General features: G+C 39.9%; 1 protein-coding gene across 11 annotated transcripts in view; it reads left to right on the top strand.

The window, feature by feature from the left end:
• The window catches only part of SH3KBP1 (SH3 domain containing kinase binding protein 1), a 326,940-nt gene that overhangs the window by 193,005 nt on the left and 109,284 nt on the right, over window positions 1-24,651 (top strand). For 8 of the 11 annotated variants that reach the window (XM_039529107.1, XM_039529074.1, XM_039529083.1 and 5 more), the window contains one exon: window positions 2,858-3,054. In XM_039529107.1, coding sequence (XP_039385041.1) covers window positions 2,858-3,054 — 197 coding nt within the window. Of the gene's footprint in view, window positions 1-2,857; window positions 3,055-9,448; window positions 9,522-9,639; window positions 9,659-10,483; window positions 10,511-24,651 lie in introns of those variants that run through there. The other 3 variants (XM_039529150.1, XM_039529166.1, XM_039529141.1) reach the window with 3 other exon arrangements.

Below are 24,651 nucleotides of genomic sequence, written 5' to 3'. Positions count from 1 at the left end.
ATGGTGCAAAGCTTAACTATCATGTTAAATCAGTAAAACATAACCTCGAGTTCCTCCTGGAGGACCTTAATATGGGAATATGAGTGTCCCACAAACAGGTCAGGTCTCTATAGTGTTAGCAGCATGTTCAAAAAAAGGAAACTTTGTATATATCCCAACATTTAAAATTTCCTTAAGGCATCAACCTTATTCCAACCTCACGAAGTCATAGAGCATAACCTTGTAACCTCATCCTGCTCCTTATCTCACTACCCAAATGGAACCTCTGCAGCAAGTGTCACCATATTTCCTATCTATTAGAGCAGGCCTCCCAATGGCTACTATCACCAATCAGATGAGGGTTTTTTAATTTGAAATTTGGGACTTTCTATGAGACCCAGTATTGTACTTAAATTTCAGCGCAGTAGTCCTCACAATTGTCATAGCATTCATTCCTTAAGTAAACTCAAAAAATAGCCCTGCTTTAGTTATGCGTCACCATCCAGTCCTTAGGAGAACTGGCAATCTCAGGGCAGAATAGTCATATCTCCTGTAATAAGATGTGTTAGTCTGCCATTCATTCACCATATTAGTTATCCAGTGTCAGCTAATGCCATTCCCTTTGTTTTGGAAGAAGTCTTCTCTGTGCCCTGGTATCCAGGGGAAGATGGAGGAGATATATAATCTACTTGGTTTTGGAAGTCTATATTTAAGAGATGATCCTGCTTCCAATCCTGGAGGCACCCTACTATGAAAACCCATTTTAATTAGCACTAAGAAAAATGGGGAAATGTATCCATGCTTACCTGAAAAATTCCTTTCTTTAAGTAATAAGGTCCACATATCCAGCTGCCCTGAAGACAAACGATCATTCAGAATAGAGATGGAAATAGACATCCAAGGCTTTGGGTTTATTGTCGTTAGGTAGAATTTATCATGATCTGCATTAGAATACTTTGTTGTGTTTTTCCTCATGGTTTATTTAACATGATCTGTAATTTAGGAAAGTAGATTTGAGTTATCCTGGCTGTGGATGTTTCCTCAATTGGAGAGAACTTCAAGAGGCAGAGCATTCTAGTCTATTCTCTGTTGGGTTTTATACCACGCTCATCACCCTAGTAGCTGAGTGTCCTCCAGTAGTGCAATTAGCAATGTGATTACACAGCTGTGACATGTTTGTTCTCTTATTCTCTCCCCAAAGTGTGTGCAGTGGAGTGTCTAGGTTTGGTAAGGTATTTTTTTTAATATCAGTGTACCTGTTGCTATGTGTTTGTCAGAGAAGGCAAGGTGAGCATTTGGAGTGGAAAGTGGTGATGTTTGTGATGGTCCTTAATTCCTGGGAGAGATCACTCCACAGTCTCAGAACATCCCTGGAGAATGTTCTGTCTCCCACACAGACGAGCTTTACTCTTATTGTTGAGAGTTCTGTTGTGCCAGAGGAGTGTAGTTGTCAAGCACTCTTCACCCTAGAGCTTTATAGATGATCTTTTAGATCCCCTGAGCTCAGGCCAGGAAGTGATTTGAAGATGAAAACTGTGACCTTGAACTTGATTAAAAATTCAAAGGGAAACCAGTGGAGAGAGTGGAGGCCGGGTTTGATATGTTCATGGTAGCCTGTGTTGCAGAGGAGATGTGCTACAGCATTCTGCGCCAGTGGATTTTCCTAAGTGCTGAAGGCTTCCTGCCCAAGTATATCACATTGCTGTAGTCCATCTGACAGGTGACAAAGGCCAGGTGTTGATCCACCAGGATGGGATGGAGTTTCCTAGCAAAGCAGCGATGGAGAGCATTACATGCAGATGCTACTATGTGAGAGCTCAGTGTTAGCGAGGAATCCAAGTGTACTCCTAAACTACGGACTGAATTGACCAATTGTGGTGTATCTTCTACCAATGGAAACTGCACTGAAGCTCCAAGCTCTTCAGAATACTCTCCTCTGCGCACCAGCATCATCGCTGTCTTGCTCAGGTTCAGCTTCAGACAGCTCTTTATCCAAGAGCTGCTTTCATCCAAGTACTGGGCTGTCTTGATGGTAGTGGTGTGGTTGTGTGTGGGGAAGGATAGATAGTGCGGTGTGTCATCTGCATATGCTGACACTTCCCTACTGACAGTTCTAAGTTCTGCCCTTGAACTACAAGCAGACTGAAATTAAAATACTTATTGTAATAGAACTGTGGACCTTATTATTTGAATAAAGGAAATTTTCAGGTAAGCCTGGATTTTCCTGTTCATTGAGAGTAGTAAAGCAAATTGGAATGTCAATTTTGATTTATTATATTCCTAGAGGAGGGTGTGCATGTGTGCTTTTCTTACAAGGCTGTCTAATCTACAGAGAGATGTAATTCTTCAGCAGGGATAATATTATGCCACTTATTTGATTGCAAATTTGTTTAAACAGCTTTTAGCTTTATATTTTCCCTTTAGGTAATGTATCTTTAGATACTAATTGCAAAATTGGCTTGACGTGAGTCATACAGATTTAAAGTACAGTATATCTGGTCTGACTCCTGAATTTTAAGTGCCATAAGTATGATAGCTGAACTAGAACTGAAATTAATTCTAATTTCTTGGACTCTCTTTTGAGTGATCTGTGTCTAGGGAAGAAGGCTATTTTGATGTATAACAGTGGCCTTCTTTAGGGATAATGTTTTGAGTGTGTGTGTGCTTTGTGGTTTGAGAGAAGTTCTAAGAGGTATGGGAAAATGATGAAATAAAAAAAACCTAGACTGAGTACTTGGCACAAAGAAAGGACATCCACTTTACCTATGATTTGGGGGTGGGGGAAGCTGCTATTTGCTTTGACCACCGTTTTGTGTTTTTAAAATATTGTCAAGCTCCATATCTAATGTTTCTTTCCCCCCTCCCCCTTTTCTGGCAGGTTTAAGAGATGCTACAGGCTCTGAGAGTGATGGTGGTGACTCAAGCAGCACAAAATCAGAAGGAGCCAATGGAGCAGCAGCAATCCAACCCAAAAAGGTCAAGGGGATTGGTTTTGGAGATATCTTCAAAGACAAACCAATAAAGCTACGACCAAGGTCAATAGAAGTAGAAAATGACTTTCCACCAGTAGAAAAGGTACATATTGTAACTTAATTCTGTCATGGTTGTTATCCCCAAAGTACTCAACTTTATGATAAGGTAGAACTGACAGCTTTATGGTTTCTTTCCTATTCCTTACTTTGACTGACTCCTTTTGTCCTCTGTTGTGCCAAGTGCAGGAAAATAGATTCCTATGAAGTTGGTAATAACCCATCTACTTAATTGCCTGGAAGAATGTTATTTCAGTGAAGGTTTTATTCCTGTGCTCACACCTCCACCCACTGGTCTTTGTTCTAAATAACTACCAGCGCAGGGAACAAGACTTCAGAGTCTGTATTAGTACTGTGGTTACCCGTATGACACCACAAATAATAATAATGCCCAGTTCTTATGTAAAGTAACATGGCTGCATAAAATAACTGTACTATCAGGGTGCCAAAAAGGAAACGTCAGAAAGTACCTACAGAATTTAACTTTTAACTTCATGCTTTGGATATTCATTTAAAAAAATGCATTGGGCAAACTTTTTATAGGTGACCTGTAGAGGATGCAAATTGTTTTATGCTGTTCTTTTGTTTGTGTGACATATAAAGAAGATCCCAATTAACACTTTGAAGGGGAAACTCTTTGTTAAAGATTCAAACACCTTCACCCTTTCAGTTGAGCCCTCAGAGAGGTCCCTTCATTCTCTGGTCTCCAAGGAGAACCAGAGAGACAAGAAGAAAAGACTTAATATTTCTAATAAGCAGTGGGGAGTGAAGCTTTTTAGCTTTTTTTCATGCCTTCTGTATATAATGAAGTATGTACCACAGTGAAAAAGGCACAAAATCCTTTCCCTCACCTTTATAAGCAATTATATTTATCTAATGTGTATGGATAATCTGATAAGTGAGGCTTGGTTTTGATAGACTTATGCATGCTTGGAATTCTGCTTATCTTTGGTAAAATTCAAATTAGGTTCTTCTGCAATGTAAACATTTATATGTGCTGTTTTAAAATGTTGAAAGAGGTTGTTACTACCATCAGAATGGGATAATGAAAGGTTGGGGTTTTTTTCTTTTTAAGTTGATAGTGATAGCTGCTTTGGACTGGATTCATGTAGGCCCCAATTCAAGAAAGAATCTCTCTTTAGAAAAACACTTGTAGTCAGTAGGATTTAAGCTTCTGTTAAGTGTAGCATGTAGTTAAGTGCTGTCCTGGTCTGGGACCATAAACTTTTCCTATTACATTAGAAAATGTGTATTTTTAGTAGTTCATTTCCAGCAGGTATATAGATAAAGAAAACAAATATAGTGCATGCAGAAACAATGAGGCATGAACCGATGAAGTGGGTTCTAGCCCACGAAAGCTTATGTCCAAATAAATTTGTTAGTCTCTAAGGTGCCACAAGGACTCCTCGTTGTTTTTGCTGATACAGACTAACACGGCTACCACTTTGAGTGCATGCAGATATTCTGATGAGCTAGATGCACAGTCAGTATTTGCATGTTAAATAGTGTTGATTTATAATCAGGGGCGGCTCTAGGTATTTTGCCGCCCCAAGCACAGCAGGCAGGCTGCCTTTGGCGGCTTGCCTGCAGGAGGTCCCCGGTCCCGCGGATTCGGCGGCATGCCTGCGGGAGGTCCACCGAAGCCTCAGGACGAGCAGACCCTCCGCAGGCATGCTGCCGAAGGCAACCTGCCTGCTGCCCTCACGGCGACCGGCAAAGCACCCCCAGTGGCTTGCCGCCCCAAGCACGCGCTTGGCGTGCTGATGCCTGGAGCCGTCTCTGTTTATAATTACTATATACACATTCACCTGTGAATGATGCACATATGGACCTTAACCAGAACTGTAGAGGTATTCAATATTCAATTATCCACATCTGATTCAGATGTCTTGGAATTGACAAACTGCAGTGCTCTGCAAATACCATATGATTAGGCTTGGGAGAATTCTATTTTTATCAGTGAATGTTGGTAAACTTTGATTTCCATGCACACACAAACCAACAAAAAAGTATTTCCATCAATGATAATTGAAATGTAGAGATAGGTAAAGTAAAAAAAAAAAATGCTGCTTGAGAACTTTTTATTTAAGGATATTTACTTGGCATATTTTGACATATGGCATTGACTGTTTTAATGGTTATAAAGCTTTTTTTATTTCAGTGTCTACGGTCACTAAATAATTGTCTGACACCCCATCCCGCAATGTTCCACCACTGATAAAATTTAAAAATAATAAGCTTAAAAATAAATTTTGATATTATCCTATTATATTTAAAAAATTTAATTCTGCCAAGCCTACATATGATAGTTTTCTGTAAAGATACAGACATTTTTGGTAAATGGGCTCTGTATAAAATAGGATATAGACCTGTTCACCTTTTAGTCACTCATCTAATATGGTCAAATTTGAGGTGTCCATCTGGTAGATATTAAATGGCTTTTGTGAAATAAGAGACGGTCTTAGTCCACTTTTTACTGGGCAGGAAGTATCATTATCCCTATTTTGCAGATGGGGAACTGAAAAGTGATTTGTCTAAGGTCAGACAGGAGGTCTGTGACATAGCCAGGAATTTTATCCAAAATCCTTAGAGTCTTAGACTGGTGTCTTAATTACAAGACCATCCTTCTTCTGTATTCAGATTTTCCTTAACAAATATTTTAATGGGATGTGATTACATCATATTTGCAGTTAGAATACTTTATTTCCTGTATTTAGTAACTTCTCAGGCTGCAAGTAGGAAATGCTTGCATAACACTTACCATACGCACCTAACATTTAACAGCTAAAGCAGTGGTTCTCGGGAGGCCTTCGGGGGTGGGGGAGGAGACATCAACTCATCGAGATAGTTGCCTAGTTTTACAAGAGGCTGCATAAAAAGCACTAGTGAAGTCACTACAAACTAAAATTTCATACAGACAATGACTGGTTTATACTGCTCTGTATACAACACACTGAAATGTAAGTACAATATATATATTAAAATTAATGTATTTTATAATTACATGGTAAAATGGGAAACTAAGCAATTTTTTCAATAATAGGGTGCTGGGACACTTTTATATTTTTTGTCTGATTTTGTAAGCAAGTAGTTTTTAAGTGAGGTGAAACATGGGCATACGCAAGACAAATCAGACTCCAGAAAGGGGTATAGAAGATTAGAAAGGTTGAGAGCCACTGAGCTTAGAGAGCCACTCAATCAAATAGAGTCTAAGAATGGCACAAAATAATCAATAAAAGATATTACCTCACCCACCTTCTCTTCCTCCCTCCTCTTCCATCTCCACTCCCATCTTCCTCAAGAGCTCATGCTGGCTGTTGGGAGGAAGAGGAACTCCATTTTTGCTTGTTGTGGAGGGAGGGAATACCAGTTGTTCCTGTTTCTTTATTCTTCTGTGTAATAAAGGGTAACTGAACAGCAGTATAGGAGTTGCCGAGTTTGCTCAGTGCTCCCTGTGCTGCACAATATATTAGGTAGATGGTCCTGTGACTGACATTCTTGTGCATCTCTTCTTGAGATCCAACTAAACTGAGTGGATCACTAATCCATCACCTATGCAGTGAGAGCTGCATGTAGGACCATAAAGAGCAATGTATAGAGAATCGCTGTTTTAAAGAACTTATACGTTTTGGTTGGCAGGAAGGCTGCTTGGTTTTTAGTTCCTTTAAAACTTTTGTATTTATTAAGTTTCTTCTTAAACACCATTATTTCTGATAGTTCACCCTGATCATCTCAAATGGGGAGTGTCTCCACTCATCTCTTTTGTGAAGACAGAAGGAAAGGGAAAATTCACTTCACATAAGTTGCTCTTTACCCCTTTGTCACCCTTCTCCCCGCTGCACTTTTCCAGGTCTGACATTAGACTTAAAAGCAGTTACAGAGTTGAACGCTAAAAATAGTTAGAACTAAAGCTCAAAATAAGGGACATGAGAACAATAGTAGCATATAGCATTTTATAGCCTAGAAACATGATTCTGTAGCCACTCCATGCATGAAACGCCCACATCATGAGATCCCTTGCTTTTGTACCTCTGTAGCTCTTCTGACACCAAAGCACTCATTCTGGTCCATTTCTTTACCATTCCTTGCCTCCTCATCTCTAATCTACCCATGAGATAATTGTTTGAATATAAAACTTCCATTTTAAGTGATGAACATTATCCATTGGTGCTTCAGTGGTGAAGTGTTAACAATGTAAGATTAATTTTTTTTGCAAAAATATCATTTGGAAATTATGAACAGTACTTTGAAATTGTAAAGTGTAACACACAAAATTCTCAAGAATATTATTTATCTTTTTTGGTATAAACAATTTACAGCAATAAAAGCTAATTAATGACACCAGGTCTTCATGAGATAGGTAAAACACAGCTAGCTCTCAGATGAAAGACAGTTTAGATCTATGCCTTTTACTAGGATTCTGAAACCATAATCTCATACAGGAAAACAGGTACAAAGGGAATGGAGCAGGAAATGGAAAATTGAGTTTAATAGAGAGGAACAAATTTGATAACCTACACTGGCACTGAGTCTCTGCTGAACCGCTGTTGAAGAGTGATGCATCAGTGAGCAGTGTCTCTTCTCATCTTCCATATTCCTTCCCCCATCCCCAAACATATCTGTGATATCACAATTTCACTCTTTGGATTGATAAATGTTCAAGCTACTCTGATAAAAAGGGAATAACCCAGCTGTCAGTGAAATGGCTTTGCCCTGGGTTTTAACAGAGAACATGTAGGTGTATCCGTTGCATTTTTAAAAAATGAGTCTACCACACAACAGTGCTCTGTCACTGAAGATGGTTATTTTTAAAAACTGTTATTGCAGTACAGACTACATAAATATAGGATGTTTTAACATTGCCTATACCACCGTGCCTTGCACATACCAAAGTGAAGGAAAGCATTGTCCATATGAAGGAAATGCAGTTATAATATACATAACGACCACAGTTGATTTTAGATTCCTTTTGCTTACTTGAGTTACTTAAAAACTGCATAGAGATCTAGTGGTGAAAAGACTATATAACAGCTAGTGATGTCAGTAGCAATACTGTGGAGAGTCTGGTTTTGATTCCTGGTTGGGAGCCATGGACTTCTGCTGTGGTGGTGTACCCTGAAAAACAAAATCTATGAAATCTCAAAATATTTCGGCCTGGAAAACAAAAAAGTAGAACCATTTGGGGATGGATCACTTCCAAGAAACCACCATACTTTATTTAGGCAAAAGTGAAGCTGATTTCCATATTGCTGAGTTTCAGAGATTTTCTGTGGGGACATGAACTAATGTGATAGTGAATTTCTAGAAGGGAGCAGCTGCTCTACTTCTCTCCATTCCCCAGCGGTTTCAACTCCAGTACAATGAACATGCTTTGATAAATACCAGGGCTCCTTGGTATGTATCTAAACTGTAGAATGAGTTTACTTTCTATCTGATGAGCTCCCAGATAACTGGCTGACAGTGTGATACAACACAACATGTAAAATAGCAGCAAAACCTAATTTAAATAAATCCTAATAACTAATATCGTGATCATAAGCCAAGTTGGTTCTTGAGACTTTGTCTACATCAAAGAAACAATTGTATTTTTTTTTTCCTAGCAAGATCCTAGGGTGGTTTACCTGATCATTGCAGATAAGGATGAACTGTTACAACTTTGTAAAATCCTCCATTTGAAACTCAGTGCTTTCAAAGGCTTGTTTTAGCACTTGTGATAATTCATAGACCATATTGTGAAATTTCTAGGATGCAGATTTACTTGAAATGAGTTTTTCTTTTCTGCTTCTATTTTGTTTGCTTTTGTTTGAGAATCTAACCTCAGTGCTGGTGATCCTTAATTATATGTTGGAACTTTTGTTTGGGAGAGAGGGGGTTGGTAGCCTTTTTAAAGCTCAGGAAGGTTTTAATGAGCAGACATTTGATACTATTTGCATACATGAACATGGGAAGTTAAGATAGCAAATAGCTTGGCACAAATAATAAAATAACAAGTCTAATTCAGCATTGATGTTGTATATGTAACCTTCATATTCATTAGGTATTAAGGAGATTTCTGATTAAATAATTGTTTCATGTTACATAAAGCAAACTGAACTGCATCAAGCAACGGGAATGACAGTTTGTACAGTCATAATTTTCTATCAATTTGAATTAATTTAGTTTTTTTCTGAATCTGTAAATTTGGCTTTTTTAAAAATATCTTTAGCAGAGGATTTTAAAAAATACAATTATTGTGTTTTATATAATTAAAATGCGTTTTAGGCTTTTTAAAAAAAGAACCCCAACTTTATATTCTGTGAAACTGAAAAGGATATATTTCATTATGACTTTAAAAGAATTTGTTCAGTGGAAGTTTGAAATTAACATCTTCTTCAGGAAGTGGTTTTGATGACTCAGGTTGCATACTGCCATCTGAGCCATTACTAAACCTGTTCCACAGCGTGGTGCTAGGGTGGTTACTGTGCTTATAGAGATGCTGTCAAAGAGTCAGATGGTTTGTCTCCCACATGAGAGGTAAAACCAATCTCGTGATCATTTCTGGTCGTTAAAAAATACCGTGGCACATTTCCCAGCAGTAGGTACGTCTGCTTGGCTGTCCTGACTAGATAATTCATGATCTTCTTTCAGAATTCCTGTTCTTATTTGTTAAGGTATTTTGCTTCATGTCCTTATGCCTAAATTTTGTTGTATTGGTATTGATGGTTCTGTTAGAATGGCTGCTACATTTTACCATCGGAGAGAGTTGATTTTTAATACTGGATGTATAGAACGTGTAAGTCTGTATATATATGCACATGTCTATTTGGGATTTTGCAGAATGTGTTGAAGCTTGGTCAACACACTGCATAGCTCAAATAAAAGTGAGAGAGGTATGGCCTCCTCCGATTTATTCTTCAGTATCCGTATTATCATTTTCCATTTCCAGTCATTCTTATACATTTGCATGAATGTCTTTGTAGGGGACATGGAAGTGTTAAGATTTTATACTTTTGTTGTGGAAGAGAGGATTCATGGTGATATTGCAGCTTTTAAAAAAAGTAATAAATCACATGGAATTTTAGCTCCTAGTTTTTGAATTGGTGAATATTGGGTAGTTGGAATGTGACAAAGACCAAAATCATTTTTCAGTTGAATTATATGATTTATATGTTAAAAGATTTTCTGCCTGAGCTGTTTAAAAATTTTTTTTGCATTTTACTGCTTATGTTGCCTTTTCTGGCTGTCATATACATGAAGCCAGTGAAACTGAGTTTTCTGTCTGGAAAGGCAGAAACCTCTATCCCAAAGTAAGTAAAACTACGAAAAGTTCCAGGCTTCCTGTGAAATAAACAAATGCAAGCTTTGTTTTCCTCAAAGCTCAGAGGGCCCTAAATGTGACTCAGTTTTAGGCTTGGTCTTTTAGACTTGTAAGTTTTGCTGTTACAAGGAAGTGGGAGAACTCCAATTCTCTTCTTGGACACTTAACTGTAGAAAGGCAGCTTTACTTCACAATGGGAGAGGAGGTATTTCTTTTTAAACAAGCTTTTTGTTGTTGTTTTTAACCATCTTATACTGTATTGTAACTTATACTTTGCAGAGTACCGATGTTTGGTAGGAGGGCTCTTTGGTTCTTTTCATAGTGGACAAAAATTGTATATATGAAAATAAACTATTTTGTATTAGTCAGGATCTTGAGCAGATGGGAACTCCAGCTCTGTTAAAGAGGAACATATTAAAATAAGGGATTACTATGTGAAGACATAGTCTGTCCTGGAACTGTTTTGTTGTAATTTTTTCCCCTTCGGTCAGTTTGGCCATTAAACTTACACAGATGTTTTCAATTTTTATACTACTTGTTTTCTAGTCTTTTACTCTAAAGAATAATGTAACTTGGCAGTTCACATAAGCAGTAACTGTTACACCATCTCTCTAGGAGGTGTAGCCATTTCAAGTGTTTGCTTACTAAACAAAAATCCACTTTTTTTCTCCAAAATAATTTAGTATGATTAAAGTTCCTCTTCCTTGGTAGAAAAAGAAAGAGCGTCCTAGTGTTTCATTTTCTGTGAGGTGACATTTGGAGTTTGCTCTATGAATGGGAAAAACTAAAATTAGTAATTTCTTGATGTTGTCACACCTTTTTTCACCAAAGTAATGAAATCTAAACAGCAATCATTACTTCATGTAATTGCAAGGAGAATTTGTGTCAATTGGTGGTGCATGTTATGAAATTATCTAGCACATTGAAAAGAGAAACACTAAATAAATGATTTGATATTTTGTTTTGGGTTTTTTTACAAATAGTTTTTTGTGTGCTTGTTTGTTAGATATAGAGCTCTAAATTCATGCATTTAAAAGCAGAAGTCTGTGAGTTCATGAAATGAAGCTACAAGGTTCCTTGAATAGACTTTTAAGCTTACAATATGCCATGTGTCTCTGCTTTTCCTGCCTTAAAAAAAAAAAGCAGGGGGGGGGAAGAGAACAGGGCTATATAATAGCCAGACAGTCTACAGGATGAAATGTCTAGTCTGATTTAACTGTTTGTTGACAAAATAAATTTAACAAGATTTTGACACAAAAATACTTGCTTTTTAAAAAATATCCTAAAATACAATCTTACAGATTAGAGCTACTAAGCACTTTGTAAAAATCCCTTAAAAATTATTGGGGAAGAGAGGAGTGGACTGTAAACTGCTGGCCTGAGGAAGGCCTTCGAGCAATGCTGCTCAATTGGCAATTCCTAGATCTGTATAGACTGCTGTCTGCTGTGTTCTGGCTGTTCTGATACTTACCGCACTCTGGCCACCCAAACAGATATCAGCAAAGCTTCATACACAGAGCTGACTTTTCCCTTTAAAGCTGTCTCTCTGCGAAAGGTGCTTGCTGTAGAGGAAAACTAAGATCACACGATCCTAGTCATTTTCCATTTGTATTCCACATTCCAGAGCGCCATGCAGAGCGAAACAGATAAGTTCCAGTCAGTTTCCTTGTTCATGCTGTGCCAAAGAACTTTATCCTTGAAAGGGTTGGTAAGGGAAATGGACGAGATTGCTAATCAATTTTCCCTTGCAGTTCTTCGTTATATTATTTGCTACTAATACTTTGCTGCCCGGTAAAGAATTTTTTTAATACAAAAACCTCCAAAGAAAAAAGCATAAAGGTATAAAACTAAGCAGGATGGACAAAAGGGCAGAAAAAAATGGTAAAAGGTCACAGAACAGGGAAAGAGGATGGAGGAAGAAGGAACAAAAAGAAGGAAAAGAAAAATGTCACATAAAGTAAGAAGGAAACAAAATGGAGGGTGGTGGAAATTCCTTTATTGCCCTGATTACAATAAAACTTACTTTCCAAATGTTCAATCTTACCAGCTTTCTTGGTTGTTGGATTTCGGGGTTTTTGGGGGTGGGGCGAATGTGTTTGCTGGAGGGTTGAATATGTCTGAAGGGCATTCCACAGGTCCTCCTTTCAGGCAGGTATGGGGGAGGAGAAGGTGTTTGTGACCGGATCTGAGGCAGTAGTAACTGTCCATCACTGTTGCAGAAGGGACTATGAGTTAGGATAGCGGAACAGTTTCTTTATCAGTTAACTTTTGAGAATATTATCGAACTGTTTTTTTTTAATCAGTCCTGGCATTATAACTTTACTACAGAAGAACTAAGTATTCTCATTTGCATTAATATGATCAGGAAAATCTGTAATATTACTATCTTTTGTCACTGGCTATAACTTACCATAAGCATAAAAAGAAAGGAACACAGGGAAGATAAAAGAAACCCAACAGAAGATGGCAAAAGGCAGTGTTATCTGGTGGATTACCAGAACTAAGAACCGGGAGTCAGGAAACATGGGTTTTATTCCTGCTTCTGTCCTGAGTTGCTCTGTTGCATCTATAAAATGGGGATGTTTCCCTACCTCGCAGGACTGTCATGTGAATAAAAACCATTAGTGACTGAGTTGCTCTGATACTGTGGTGACTAGGGCTATGTAAGTACCTTTACAGGTTTGCAGATAGAAGTGCCTACCTCTGAGGTATCAAGAAGCTCCTGATGCAAAGAAAGAGCACACCACTATTGGGGTGGGGAGAGGGATATAGGCATGGCATTGGAAAAAATGTATTGTGTCTCCACTGAGGGAAAGAATACAGATTGTTTTTAAAAATATGAAAATGCTGCTTGTACCAGATGATGCGGGAAAAAAAGGAAAATGAATGGATGGCAGGATAGACATAGAATAAATGCCATTTTACAAAATGTTACACAGAAAATATATATAATAAGAAAATGTTGTAGATTGTGAGACAATTCTGAATTGTTTGTTGTGCAGACTAGCCATAATTATTCTTCTATCAGTGAACATAACTTTGTTGATACAGTGAATGAACCAAGGGATCATAGCTATCTTTAAGCAGCAGCATCCCTTGTTCCTTTCGGGGTTGCACACATTATTGAGGCTGGAATGGTGGGCAAGGAGCCACAACAGCAAAGACTCTGAACCTGCTTGATTCCTAACAGCTGCAGAGACAGGCTTAGAAGAGTGTAACAGCCCCATTGGTTGCTAATTGCTACAAAAGGGGAGGTTTCATAAAAGCAGTTTTCTGTGCTGGATGGTGCAATCTGGAGCATGCTAGTTGCTGACAGTGTTTCTCATGAGAGAGCACAGAAGGATTTCCACCACGATATGTAGATTGACTATAGAATCCTCCTCAAATGACAGAAAACTGATTGTGAACTGTTTTGTTTTTTTAACTGCAGCCCACAAATGGTGGAATTTCTAATGAGTGATACTGGGAGAAATGATCCCTTCATTTGCACGAGCCATAGTCAGTAGAAGTTATGATTAAAAATAAATAAAGGGAGGAGGGGGAGTGAATGATGTCTGCTACAAGAATATTTACCTTACTTTTCATCAGTGTTCTTGCCAGAAACCTGACCTTCCATTGTGAATCTCCAGTTGAGAGAGAAAGCAAGTGACTGTATTCACTCAAATATTGTTCACATACCTCATTTAGCTGTTATTTTTTGTTCCTTTGAGATAAGGTAGTTAGGAGCATGGTGCATAGATTCAGTTCTGCGTTTGTTCTTTTTATTTCATTTGCTAAGCTTTTTACTCATCTGTGATTCCAATATGCCTTGCTCCATTTGTTTACGCAATTTCTACTTAGCTAAACTGTTGCTCTCAACTCCCTGCATTTACTTTGTCACTGATACACTAATCCCAGTGAAATCTCTTGGGAGGAAAGATTTTTAGCTCATTAACAAAAGTGATAACTGAGGGTCTAGCAGCATCAAATGTCAAAATTTCAGATTTTATAGAGTCATACATTTTTAAGACCAAAAGGGACTATTGTGATTGTCTAATCTCACCTCCTGCACAACACAGACCATAGGACTTCCCTGAATTAATTTGTGTTTCAGGTCCAATAGTTGTGCTTGAACTACAGCAGTGGTCCCCAACCTTTTTCGTCTGGCGGGTGCCAGACGAAGGACCGTGGCGGTGGTCGAGCATCCGCCGAAATTTGGCGGCAACGCCTCTGGATGACGTCGCTTGTCGGCGGCAAGCAGCAGCATCCAGAGGCGTCGCCGCCGAAATGCCACCGAATTTCGGTGGCATTTCAGCGGATGCTCGACCGCTGGCCAGGACGCGGGCGCATTTGGCACCATGTTGGGGACCCCTGAACTAGAGCGTGTCTTTTAGAAAAACATTCAGTCTGAAATTAAAAATTTCCAGTGATAATGAAGCCACCACAATACTTGATAAGTTGTTCCAATGATTAATTACACTTACTGTTATAAATTTGCACCTTAGTTTTAGTCTGAATTTTTTCAGCTTCTTATACTTTTATTTGGTAGATTGAAGATCCCTCTATTATCAAATTTCTGTTCCCCAAGGCCATGGGCAGTCTGGTCTAGTGGTGGGAGCAAGAATCTGGCCTATCCATTAGAACAGAGCCAAAGGGTTAACCAGAGTTGCAGTCAGAAGGCATAGTGGAGGGTCAGAACTGGGAGTCAGAAATCAGGAAGAAGCTGGGGGCTGAGGCAGAGCAGGTAAAGGTTGGGGCTGGGGCTGGAGCTGGAGCAGGAACAGATGCACACTGGGGCTGAAGCAAGACTAGAGACAGCAGAGGTAGGGACAGGACTAGGTACAGCTGCAGGCTAGAAATGCATTGAGCAGCCACTGGACTGTTGTGGCTACTTATCTTATGTAACAGCCTGCTGACTCCCTCAACCAATCAGATGGCACACTCAGACAGCTGAGCTCATTAAGCTGCCAGGAGACTGGCTCTGCTGCAGGCTAGATCCTGTCAGTACTGGCACCTCCCCTTCAAGGGCACCTACTAGAGTCCGTGGGACCAGGTTTCAGGGGGTGTTTCTGATGGAAGACATGTACAAGTTGTGGAACACCAATGTTTTCTTCTGGTTTCCATGATTGCTCTTCCAGTCCATAGCCCTCCCACTCCACCAGATAATAAGAGTTTTTGCCTCAAACTCATGTGACGTCTAGGAGTTCCCAGACCTCATTGCCTCTTGACCCTGGACATCTATGGGAGGTGGTGGTAAAGCTGAGTGGTTGGGAAAGTGATTATCTGTGTGAGGTTTCAAACAGGAAGTATGGAAAACTGGGTGGACTTTCAAGGAGTCCAGCAACTGGAGCCTAAATGCTACAGGGTCTTTACTGATAGTGAGTGTGTATAATTTTGTTTGTGTAAAATAAAATAACTAAAAAAAGTTAATTATTACAGGTTTAACACTTTAGAGGAAATAAACCAAGGATGATTTTGGGCCAAATGTTCTAAATGTTGAAACTTCTTAAATCTATACCTCTTTTGTCTATAGCAGTTAAAAGTTTGGAAATATTCCCTTTCAGAATATTAGTCAAAGAACTGATTAGTTCAGGGGTTTGCTATTAGGGTATGGAGTCTTACACCTTTAGCTCTCTGTTGCCCACGTAGCTAAGGACGTGGAAGTCATCCATAGAATGTTTCTTCTTTTGACCAAAATGAAAGGAGCTGATGGTCTCAGTCCAGTTCCTGTAGATAAGCATCCACTTCTTTCCTAAAACTGCCATGATTGTGAAGAATGGCAGCTTTTATGAAGTCAGTGACTGAATGGTCTTGGGACATTGAAATAATGTCTCCCCAACCTAAAAGTAGCTCCCCCGGGTCCGACCAGGTTTGAGGCATGTTAGGAAGGGCAAATGGAAAATATACTAATGGCCTACAGGTCAGTTTTTCAGCACTGAATGGGATTGCAGTGGTTTGCTCATATTAATGTGAAAAAGAGTTACAGTGCTCAGAGAATAATGCGCTCCTTTGTTGTGCTATGATTTGATGTTTTTTCCTGTTCTATTCCTTTTCTCTTTATTTCTATTTTGTTTATTTTATTTGTCTCACCCTTATATAATGGAAAAGCTACTAGTTATTTTGTTTGCATGTTTTTTGATTTTGTGTTTTTTTTTCCAGCCTAATTCTTCACAGCGTCTTTGTTTTATCGCGTCTTCCCACTTCTTATTACATTGTCTTGCCCTTTGCTGCTTCCCCTTCTTTATTGTGTGCTTTAGGCAGCATTGCCAAGCCCAAACATTGAAAAATCGTGAGTCAGAACCCACAAAATCATGAGATTGGCTTTAAAATCAAGGGATTTTGTTAAAAAATTAATGGGTTCTTTTTATTTGCCTTTTGCTTTCTGGGTCTTTAGTGTATGCTCACATTGCATTTTCAGACTTTTTCTCTGCAACCACAAGAGCTAGAAACATCTTTTTTTTTTTTTAATGGAAGCTGAGTGATCACTCAGTTCCTGGATTTGAGTCTTTAAGTAAAACATTAAATATTGCAAAAAGAACAGGAGTACTTGTGGCACTTTGGAGACTAACAAATTTATTTGAGCATAAGCTTTCGTGGGCTACAGCCCACTTCATCGGATGTAGCCCACGAAAGCTTATGCTCAAATAAATTTGTTAATCTTTAAGGTGCCACAAGTACTCCTGATCTTTTTGCGGATACAGACTAACACGGCTGCTACTCTGAAACCTATCAAATACTGTGAGACTAACAATAAAATCATGAGAGTTGGCAACACTGTCATGTTATTCCCCCGCCCCCTCACCCCCGCCCCACCACAGAGCACTGCTAGTACTTTCCTTTCACACTGTAGCTCACCAGGAGCACACAATGGAACAGTGCAGTGTGGGAGAGTTACATAAAGGAAGGAACAAAAGATGACTCTTGCATTGTCATAATACCAGTACGTTTTAAGTTGTATGTTAAGTGCAGTACTGGTTGGTAAAATGCATGCGCTGTTTACTTTTCATATACTGTAAATAACAATCAATGACTGTCTGCGTACACAGAATACTACAGGATGTTACATTTGTGCATTTAAAATTATAGAAAAAATGGAATGATACTGGATTACCTGACAGTCTGTAATCATGCCATTGAGTGTGTTATAAAGCATACCCACAACAGAGTAGAACGAAGGCTGAACATGCAATCTGAATTCAGGCATTTCCTACCTTTTTAATGCTTCTGTGAAACCACACAGTATTACTAGTTTAAATTACTGTATTTGTAAATAACATAGTAAAGTGGCTAATAGGTAATTAATCTCATGAAACTAGCCAAGGTTTTCTTTCAGTAAACAAATGGACAAATACATATTTGAACTCCTGCTTCTAAAAGTGCTGATGTCTCTCTACGCCTTCTATTTTATTTTAAAGGAACTCTTCTGTTGTTTTAAATCTTCATTTAGCAACAGCAAATAAAAATATGAAAAAATAATAAATACAGAATTGTCAAGCTGCCTGCATAGTAGACCAACTCAGCCATATTATATTTTTGTACCCTCTCCCATTTTCATTGTTTGTTATCATTTGTAGCATTGTCTACAAGCAGATTGGTGCTGGGCTTGTCATTTTTGTCTTTAAAGTGTCATGTACACACAGCACTATATAAATAACTCTTCTTCCACCAAGATAAGTGCTTTTTGTTATTTTAAATTGTCTTTTCAAGTACCTTTTTACATCTCTGAAATCTTTCTCTTTATCCAGCTAGCTCAAGAGTGATTTTCACATGAAGCATCAATAACCCTTGTGACAAAGTTCCTCCTCTACCTTGGTGGGTCCTGTGCTTATTGGCAGATTTGCTCACCTCAGTGATCTTCTCCACAGTCTGGGTCAACTCCTCCTGTGTTTGATCAGGAGTTGGGAGGTTTGGGGGGAACCCGGGCCCGCCCTCTACTCCGGGTTCCAGCCCAGGGCCCTGTGGATTGCAGCTGTCTATAGTGCCTCCTGTAACAGCTGCATGACAGCTACAACTCCCTGGGCTACTTCCCCAGGGTCTCCTCCAAACACTTTCTTTATCCTCACCACAGGACCTTCCTCCTGGTGTCTGATAACGCTTGTACTCCTTAGTCCTCCAGCAGCACACCCTCTCACTCTCAGCTCCTTACTCCTCTTGCTCCCAGCTCCTCACATGCACTTCCTCTCCTCTGGCCTGACTGGAGTGAGCTCCTTTTTAAACCCAAGTGCCCTGATCAGCCTGCCTTGATTGGCTGCAGGTGATCTAATCAGCTTGTCTGCCTTAATTGGTTCTAGCAGATTCCTGATTACTCTAGTGCAGCCCCTGCTCTGATCACTCAGGGAACAGAAAACTACTCATCCAGTGACCAGTATATTTGCCCTCTACCAGACTCCTGTACCCCACTGGTCTGGGTCTGTCACACCCTTTTCTCAAAAACGTCAAGAGATAAAGCAATTTTGAAAAATAACTTTTAATCTTTGAAAGCACATCTGCCTATTCGTTCAGTATTCAGAGCACTGGCTATTAGCCTTAAGTGTGTTTATACAGTTTACCTGATGAAAGACGGCAGTTTATCTTTTTTCACTGAAAGAGAAAACAATGCTTAGATGTGACCCTGATGAACAAACAACTGACACTGCCCAGAAATGGAAAACCCCAACAAAATCCTGCTTTGTTCTAAAAGTCACCTAATCTGGAGCTCTCTGCACTGCTTATTATTTTTTGCTTTTCTGCTCACTCGTCTGCTTGGATTCAGATGTGAAAAGCATCTGTGTGTGTCAAATACAAGGAAATATAAGTTGCTCTGACATCTAGCACTTTATTTCTACAGCACTGAATGGACTGAAGGTGATCTGATATGATCACAACCTGTTTAACACAATTTTAAATGAGACTTGTAGATCTGTGATAGTTTCTCTAGTTGTGGAATAATCTAGTTTGAAATTATTTTCAACTGCTTATAGTAGTCTCTGAAAATAACTTCTGTCCTGAAATTTTTCATGTGTTTCAATTTCTAAGTTGAATTTTAATTACGTTAAAAGAATTCTGTTTATGCGTATCTTGACATTTGTAGATATTTTGGGTGTACATGCTTATATTTTAAAATTGTTTAAATATTATACAGAATTTAGTCTTTAGTGAAGTTAAGGAGATTTGACATGCTTGAAGAAATTTGGTTTAGAACTAACAAAGATACTATTGCTTAAAATATCATTCTATAATGTGGTTGCTAGTATGCTGTTTGTGTATGTAATCCTGGTGGTTGAGAAGTTTTGCTCAATTACCGTATTTTCCGCACTATAAGGCGCACCGGATTATAAGGCGCAGTCTTCTCAATTACTATTTCTGTAAAACATACATATATAACGCGGCATAATTAAGGCGCATGCTAAACATACGGCATACAAAGAAAGGTAAAACGTCGTACCGTGCGTGTTACGTACGTTCTCTTTCTCTTTTTATATCTGCAGCAGCGCACGTAGTACGATACGCCGTCCCTGTGTCCAAAAAATGAAAAAGTCCAGTCAATCAAGCAAAGCGCAAAAAAACGCACAACGCTTTTTTTTTTTTTTTTTTTTGGAGTATAATAACATAAAGCGCTTATTATAAGACGCACGCCTTTTTTTTTCTTTTTTTTTGGAAAAAAAAGTGGAAAATACGGTACTTCAGTATAGCTAAGATTTCATCCTAAAAGGCTTTTCATATTTGTGAATTTATTAAATTTCCCCAGAGAAGGAAGTATCAAGATATCAGTGTTCCATTTATTTGCCATGCAATCTGAAAACAATGTTTTTAACCTAGCAGAGAAATGATGTAGCAACGTAACAGTAATTCATAACCTGCATACAGTTGTTATGTTTATACAGCTCCTAATTTGATGCAAGAACAAACAGCAATTTAACAGGAAAATTCAATGCAATCTATTGGATTGTGTGGTATTGGAATATTTTCAGATTCTGCAATTCTGCAGATAATTTGGTTTGCCTGCCTGCAAAGGGATGGCGACATGTAGTTCAAAAATATTTGTGATTGGTTTTCACTCTGCACTGGGTGAAATATCTTCCTAGAAATTAAAAAGTAAAACTTCAAGTATGTGTGAGTGTAGATCTCACTGTAAGTTCATGCAAGATTTTTTTTTATATAGTAGTGTCTGTCTGGGCCACACATGCATTTTGTGCCTCCTCATGCTCCCATGGTAGGGCATAAAGAATGGCACAGCTGCAGTCCTCCCTCAATACCTTATTACCACCCATGGCCAGAGAACAGAGCCTGGCGAGTGTCCAAGCCACTAGTTCTTAGTTTTAGCTAAACCGTCTCAAAAATCTTCTACAAACCTTCATTGCTCTTCTCATTCTTCCACATATGACCACTGTAATCTATATCTACTCATCTGAATGGTTTGACACCTCCTAGATGGACTCCCCATTACAGGGCTACTTAACATGACAGACTCAAAACCCAAGGGCTTCAAGACCTGTCTGTCCTGTGATGGATTAACTTCCCTAAAAGATGGGCACAGCAAATGTCTCTTAAAGGTAATAAAGGTAATAATTGGAGATATACCAATCTCCTAGAACTGGAAGGGACCTCGAAAGGTCATTGAGTCCAGCCCCCTACCACTAGCACAGGATTTTTTTTTTTTCCCCTATAAGTGGCCTCCTCAAGGATTGAACTCACAACCCTGGGTTTAGCAGGCCAATGCTCAAACCACTGAGCTATCCCTCCCCCCTCTTCTGTTTAAGAGAGTCATATATATTGAGTAGATGTTCGGTGTGCCCATCATTCTCTGCTAGGACATGTGAAATGTCTTGAAACTCCATCTCCTGGAGCAATCCATGGAAGTCTCATCAGACCCTGAGGAGATGGGCTCCAGAGTTCTGCTAGCAGTTAGGTTGCTGGATGAGGCCAGTTTATCTAGCAGACAAGCAGTGCTGAACACTGGCACTGAGAAAAGACCTGGCACTAGCTCTGATGTCCCAGACACTGAAGCTGATCTGGCATCATCAACACTGAAGCCAGCACCAATGACTCTGGTACCGAAGTTTGGCACTGAGAGGGGGTGCTCACAACACAGAAGCTGAGAGTCCAGGCAGAGATCAGTGTCCTCCCATAAGGACAGACCACATAAAGCCTCTAGAGATAAAACATCAAGCCTCATGTGGCATCAAGGACTGGTGATAATGAGCAGCCCACAACACTGAGACAGACTCCTCTGGCACCAATACTGTCTCCAGTGATGTACTTCCCATTGCAATGCCTACATACCTGGGAGATCAGTACTGGTACCAATATAGACCCCAGTAGCGAGATCACTATGTACATTGGTGGTGCCCCTAAAGGAAGTGTATTCCGCCACACCGTCACCAAGGCAAATGTTGTTCTCATCTTCGAACAGAGAAACCTCTCCTCTGAGGTTAGGTGGACACTGAAGAGAGACCTGCAGCTTTCCCTACAGGGCTCAGCCACCAGTGTCCCATAAGGACTGGCCACTGATCTGGCCAATACCAAACAGATAAGCCACATTCCTATTGTAAGCCACTCTGGGCCTATTTGTAGAACTGTGGTCCACTATCTCAGGTATAGAGAAGCCCGGTCTCCACCGAACTCCTCACCTGCATCTTTGGCCAGATCACCTATGCCCGAGCACAAGGAAGAACCAGATTTAGGGACAGAGCAACAACAGCATCTCACCATCAAAGAAACCAAAGGAACTCTTTGTCATTGAATGAAGCAGTGTACTCAGCATTGGTACTGGCACCGGATGACTTTGTCTTTCCAGGAGATCCTTGAGGATTGCTGAGACTCTGGAGATAGAGATCTCTGTTAGATCAGAGAAATCCTGCAAGCTGTTTGACATCTTGTCAGTTTCTGGTCCAGCCAGGATCACTTCCCCAAGGACATACTTGAAGGCTTGATCTACTTGTGAGAAAAATGTTCTTCTCTGCCTCCTTACAACTATGCATGGCTAAGTGCTAGGTCTTACTGGCCAAGTGTGACTTTCTAAACTGGGACAAAGCAATGCCTTTCCTCTTGAAGCTGGGCAGAGGTGTAGATGGAGGAAGCCATTCAGATGAACAGGGGAGACAACTATATAGAAAGTCAGGAATTTTAATCCACTCTGCTGAGAAACTTTTCCTTCCTTTTTTAAGGACTTTTTTTTTAAATGTGAGAATTAAACTTCCCCCTGTCTGAAGTGCCACTGTACTGACCCTTCAGTTACTGTTAATTCTGTTCTTTCAGCAGAGCTCATGTAGAGAGTCAGGAAGACCCCATGGTAGTAAAACTAAGTGTTGCTGGCATGGAAGACAGTTCACAAAGAGCTGAGTTCGGTTTCACAGGAATAACTTATTCTAGTCACTTCTCCATTGTTAAATGTATCCCACTTTGTCAGAGAAATTTACTTCTGGAGGACTTTATTGAAAATTTAAATGTGAAATGTAAAAGTTCAGATTTGAAGTTTAAAAGACGTTAAGATTTGTGTCCCTTTAAGATGTAAGTAGAAGAAGTATTCCCCATCACCACAAAAAAAAGCAAAACAAAAAAACCCTGTTTAGTTGACAAGAAGCTTGTTTATGCTCCTGTTCATTCAACATCTGGAAGAAATTGGTAACTATTTCTGTTTGCTTCTTTTTTGTAGTTGAGAGCCTCCCTCTTAAGTTGCCTATCAGAGGAGATTTTTCTATTATTATTTTTTCATTTTCTTAGTTTTTAAAATAAACACAAAAGAACAAAGACCTACTTTTCTCTTATGATAGTAATGGCCTTGGATTTGTGCCTTGAGCAAAAAATTAATTCTTTCATCACATGTAAACAAGAATTCAAAAATAGTAGCTGAAGGGGAAAGGGAAAGCAATGGTCAAAGAATCTTTGCATTCTTTTCCCCCTGCCTCGGTCAGTGGAATTTTCTGAACTTCTGAGAGCACTCTGAGATAGTGTGACTAGCCTCTTTCTCTTCTTTGCAGGCCCTTGTCACAATCACCAATGTCTGAATGAGACAAGATTATTCTCAAAGGGCACATCTTCACTGGCAATGTTAAAGCGCTACGGCAGCAGCACTTTAACGTGCCTGTGTAGACGCGGCAGAGTGCTCGGAGAGAGCTCTCCCAGCACTATTAAAAAAAAATCACCTCCATGAGGGGAATAGCTACCAGCGCTGAGAGCGCAGCTACAGTGGCACTTTACAGCGCTGAAACTTGCAGTGCTCAGAGGGATGTTTTTTCACACCCCTGCACTAGAAAGTTGCAGTGCTGTAAAGTGTCAGCGTAGACAAGCCCAAAGTCTGTTAATATAAATTCTAAATGGAAGACAGTGGTATACACTACAGTACAGTGCTAGGCTCTTAAACCGGTGCATCAGTTCTGTATTTCCTTAATAGGGTATGTCTACACTACGGAATTACTCCGATTTTACAGAATTTGATTTTTGGCAACAGATTGTATAAAGTCGAGTGTTTGCATCCACACTAAGCACATTAATCGGTGGTGTGCGTCCATAGTGCTGAGGCTAGCGTCGACTTCCGGAGCATTGCACTGTGGGTAACTATCCCATAGATCCCGCAGTTCTCTGCCCATTGGAATTCTGGGTTGAAATCCCAATGCCTGATGGGGCAAAAAAACATTGTTGCGGGTGTTTCTGGGTACATGTCATGCCTCCCACCTTTCCCTCCTTCCCTCTCTCCCTCCCTCCGTGAAAGTAACCGCAGACAATTGTTTCACGCCTTTTTTCCTGGGATACCTGTGCAGATGCCATACCATGGCAAGCATGGAGCCCGCTCAGCTCACCATCACCGTATGTCTCCTGGGTGCTGGCAGAGTTGGGACTGCATTGCTACACAGTAGCAGCTCATTGCCTTTTGGCAGCACACGGTGTATTACGGCTGGTAGCCATCATCATTGTACTCCTGGAAAGGCTTTTGGAGTACCTCCAGGAGAGCTTCATGGAGATGTCCCTGGAGTAAATCCCCCATCCCGCGTTCTTTGGTGTCTGGGTGAGGAGGCTATGGAACTTGGGGATGGGGGAAGGCAGTTAAACAGGGGCTGCAGCAGCACTCTGTGATCCTGCTGCCATTCCTGAAGCTCCACCAGACACCGGAGCATGTCCGTTTGATCCCGCAGTAGCCCCAGCGTTGCATCCTGCCTCCTCTGATCTTCCTGCCGCCACCTCTCATCTCGATCGTCCCTCATGTTCATTCCTACTGTCCTAACAGTCATTGGCCATTTTCCTGTACTGTGATACTGTGTCCACTCATTCAGATCAGGTCTTTCATTGCGAGTCGACTGCATGATCTCAGAGAACATTTCATCGTACGTCCATTTTTTTTCACCACCTTCTCTGAGATAGCCTTTGGGATGGAGGAGGGAGGCTTGAAAA

Source organism: Mauremys reevesii, linkage group 1 (assembly GCF_016161935.1).
Source record: "Mauremys reevesii isolate NIE-2019 linkage group 1, ASM1616193v1, whole genome shotgun sequence".
NCBI classification, from domain to species: domain Eukaryota; kingdom Metazoa; phylum Chordata; order Testudines; family Geoemydidae; genus Mauremys; species Mauremys reevesii.
Note: the sequence above shows the minus strand (reverse complement) of the source record. Positions and strands in the feature narration are given on the sequence as shown.